At 36.5% G+C, this 4338-nt stretch overlaps 1 protein-coding gene across 1 annotated transcript; it reads left to right on the forward strand.

Moving 5' to 3' along the window:
• The first annotated feature begins 555 nt into the window (after positions 1–555).
• Positions 556–3147, forward strand: LOC103328932 (transcription factor JUNGBRUNNEN 1). The gene is given in 4 exon segments (XM_008231352.3): positions 556–807; positions 1537–1575; positions 1578–1843; positions 2574–3147. Coding segments are annotated over 4 exon segments (915 nt in total). The 5' UTR covers positions 556–599; the 3' UTR covers positions 2976–3147.
• Positions 3148–4338: the final 1191 nt, after the last annotated feature.

The raw sequence follows: 4338 nt of genomic DNA on the forward strand, positions 1-4338 counted from the left end.
AAATAAACCCAATCCTAGACATGTATTTATAAAAAAAACCCAAACACTATTTAAACATAGAAACACACCCAAAATCAACCCCAAAGTCAACTTTTTGGATGTGTTTATAAATGGGTTTTGAGTGTGTGTAATAATGGGTTTTGGGTGTGTTTATATGTTTAAATAGTGCTTGGATATTTTTATAATTTCAACCCTCATTTTGGGTGTTTTAGTGAAACTCCTTATATATTATTCAAGTATTAGACTTGAAAATTCACCCCACTAAAATGGGAGATTGCCAAAAGTGGGCAAAATGGGTCAAGGCTGGAACTCGAACTCTCCTGCATGTGGACAGAGTCAAGAGGGACCAGCATATGAGATATAGACTTCTTCCAAGACCTTTTCGATCATGCCGTGACTTGACTGAGGCAACCACACCACCGCTTGAAACATCGATATATATAATATTTTAATTAATTAATTAATTAAAAAAAATTCTCGTGGGGGAGAAACTGAACTAAGATATTTACTCTATATATATATAAGAAGATTCTGCTTTGATACTATAGCGCGGAGAAGAATAGTAGAGTCTAGAGAGAGAGAGAGAGAGAGAGAGAGAGATGGAGGTGGCAAAGGTGATGAGAAATTCATCAGATCAGAAGGTTAAGGATGATGATGAGGAAATGATGCTTCCAGGGTTTAGATTTCATCCAACTGATGAGGAACTTGTTGGGTTTTATTTAAAGAAGAAGGTGGAGAAGAAACCCATTAGCATGGAGCTTATCAAACAGATTGACATCTACAAATATGATCCTTGGGATCTTCCAAGTAAGACCCTTCATAATTTTTGTTTTTCAGTTGATTATATATGTGTATCTGTGAATAAATATGTATGCAAAAATCTTGAAACTATGTAGGATTAATATCTCAGATATAACGTTGATAGATCTATACAGTACAGCTGGTATGGCAGAAAGAGAGAATTATACAAGGAGGCTGCGCGTTTTGCATGTCTTATAGCAAAAGCATATGTAGTCATTTTTACTGTGTGCTAGGAAAATGAAACTAAAATCTCCATCCGAAGGAAAATTAGGGTTCTAGTTAGTTGTGTAATCATCACTTTAATTTGAATTTTTAAGTCCGCTATTAAATAATTTCTTCCAAAGAAAAAGTTAAGCAAAATGAGATAGCTACCTAATTTAGCTAGATAGCTAGGACAATATGAAATGATTAAGAGGAAAAAAAAAACTTACATGCGGTGGAGTGATGGGACAACTGCGGTGAGTATTGTAGACACAATTATCCCATCACTCCGAATTATGTAATCTTTTCCGCTGATTAAGGGTCCTAAAAGTTGTAGTAACAAAAACTATTTGCATATAAGTCTATATCTCCTATTAAGTTAAGCAAAACACATGGAGACATACAAAACACAAAGAGTTCATCGTAGATATAACTGACCAACCTCATTGCATGCATGTGCCATTCTATATATACATATGTATTATAATTTATAATTTGCTCTCATGAGTTGCTTGTTTTCGGGTAACAATGAAGAAGTAAGCACTGTGGGGGAGAAAGAGTGCTACTTCTTTTGCAGAAGGGGAGAAAATACAGGAACAGCATAAGGCCAAACAGAGTGACGGGTTCCGGATTTTGGAAAGCCACTGGCATTGACAAGCCCATATATTCAGTGAAAGAGCCCCTCGAGTGCATTGGCCTCAAGAAATCATTAGTCTACTACCGTGGGAGTGCTGGCAAAGGCACCAAAACTGATTGGATGATGAATGAGTTTCGCCTTCCACCTCACGGCCATGGCAAAACTACCAACTTCCTCAATGCTAAGGACATTACACAAGAAGCTGTAAGTCTCTTCCCTAATTCTTAGGGCATCTCTAATGTAATACCCAAATTTTCATACTAAAATTCATATGAGTCTAAAAATGGTGGTGCCTAGAGGCTTTGTAATTCTTTTTGCCCTAATTGATGCACATGAGTAAAAGTGAACTTGGATTTTGAGTTTCTAGGGCATTGGAGAAGGCCTAACATAGGTTGGACCCAGATCTAGAATTTGGGGTCTTAACATTGGAGATGGCCTTATAGTCTTAGTTAGGTGACTCAAATTTTGTATATATATGTGTTAAATTTATCGTATGCCCCAAGTGAAGTATGATAAGACCACAATTTATATGTATAAACTTTCTTGATAAAGTTGTGTTGTCAGATTGTGAATTTGTAAGCTCTAAGTGAAATTTTGTTTAAAATGTATGTAGATCTCATTGACAAGTATGATATGTCAAAAACTCGATCGGTACAAGAAAACAAATTGATGCAACATGATATGCTTATATGTATCAGACTGAAGGAAATGTTATATTATAGATAATATTGCGCAACAAAATTAAGATACTTATATTTACCTGAATCTAATACATTAATTAGGTTAATTGTTGCAAGAGAACATTGCGAACCCTATGCATGCGTGGAGTTAGTTATCTTAGTGCTGGATTATATCTCCTCATTAAGTTAATTGTCTAATTATTTGCAAGTCAGAAAGCTAATCACAACTTTGAATGACGTGATTGGGTTTGCAGGAAGTTTGGACACTCTGCAGAATTTTCAAACGAATCCCATCTTACAAAAAGTACACACCAGATAATTGGAAAGAAGGCAACACGAAACAAAACCCTACTGATTCAAGTTCTAAAACATGCAGTTTCGAATCTGAGAACTACTGCGGCGAGCCACACGTGAGCCCTCAAGACTCGGTCGTCATGCAACGCATTGAAAGATCATCATCAAAACCAGTTCGTGTGGACGAACAAGTTGATGAAACAAATCAGTGGTTTACATTTGTAGGGGAGACTCCATATGCAACATCTTATTCAAGCTTGAGGGATATTCCAACCGACAACGATTTCTTTATAAATGGAAACTGGGATGAGCTGAGACCAGTGGTGCAGCTGGCTGCTGATCCATCTTTCCCGAGTTTATGACTGTATAGATTGGTTTAGGCATATTTGGAGGGTGGTGTGCACCTCAAACCTTTATTTTTGTTTTTTTTCCTTTTCTGTGAGCCTTCTTTTTTCTGTCTCATGGTAGGTAAATACTGTAATAAAATTGTAGCGACTCATATATATAAATAAGAATGTGACAAACCTTGATTTACCTACTAATTTAACTATAATTTTAAAATATCAATATATACTATAACATATAGTGTGCCAAAGTCAAATGCTAGGTTGTTGTAAACATGTTTTTTTAATATGTAATGAGATGAGGATGAAATGAATTGAGGAGTTGGATTAAGTATGAGCTATATAAGTACACATGAACGCAATAAAGACATGGATATATCATGTGATAAGTGTGTTTCATGAGGGTAATCATGCTGCTGATGCTTTGTCAAATCATGGTGCTTTGGGCTCTAATTTAATTTGGTGGGATACTGCACCTTTTTTTATTTTGCCTTTTTGTCAGCGGGACTAGCTGGGCATGCCTAATTACCAGTTCTCCTAGTTTCTTTTGTTTACTCTTTCAGAGTTTTGGTTTCTTAGGTCATCATGTTGTTGTGCATTTTTGTCATTGTCCTTCTCTTTTGCAGGGTTTGGTTTGGTCCCCCCCCCCCCCCGGTTGTTCTTGCATCTCCTTTTTGTTTCTTATTAATAAATTATGATCAAGGGGGACGGGCAGGGGGCTTTTGGAGTGTTGATCTCCTCTTTGAGGGTGGTGGATGTTTGTGCATATGATGACCGATACTGAGGAGCTAATCTCGCATAATCCTTTGGTTTATTTTTTAAAAAAAGTATATGTCGTGTGAGGGATGCTAGAAAGACATGGGTGCATACGAGAAATTATATAATAGTACGGATTACATGGTATAGCATGTACACTCATTATAATATGGGTAGATGACATGGTTGATATTTCCTCCTTTTACAGAATAATATCAATAAATATCCACTTATATTATAACATGTGGACAAATTATACTACGTGACCATTCTACTGTACTACAACATTATAATTACTTGGTGTACACATACATGTCACGTGATAAGTGCTATAGAGATATGCGAGCATTTTCACTCACCACTTTAACCTAAGGTGTATCTTCACCAACCTTCTCAACATTTGACATGTGTCCATGAGCATAACCATGGTCCCATAAATACAAAGTAAAAAGTTAATTATGGTTAGGCTCATGGACACATGTCAAGTATTGAGAATGACGATGATGGTACATTTTAGGTTAAAGTGGTTGTGGGGATCTTTTTTGTTTCAGCAGCTCTAGGCTGACTTGAGCCGCTATAAAGAGAGAGTGACGTTGGCCCTTTGCCAGGGTTTAATAACTAGGCC

The sequence above is a fragment of the Prunus mume genome, linkage group LG4 (genome assembly GCF_029339155.1).
Source record: "Prunus mume cultivar Tortuosa linkage group LG4, ASM2933915v1, whole genome shotgun sequence".
In the NCBI taxonomy this organism is placed as follows: Eukaryota; Viridiplantae; Streptophyta; class Magnoliopsida; order Rosales; family Rosaceae; genus Prunus; species Prunus mume.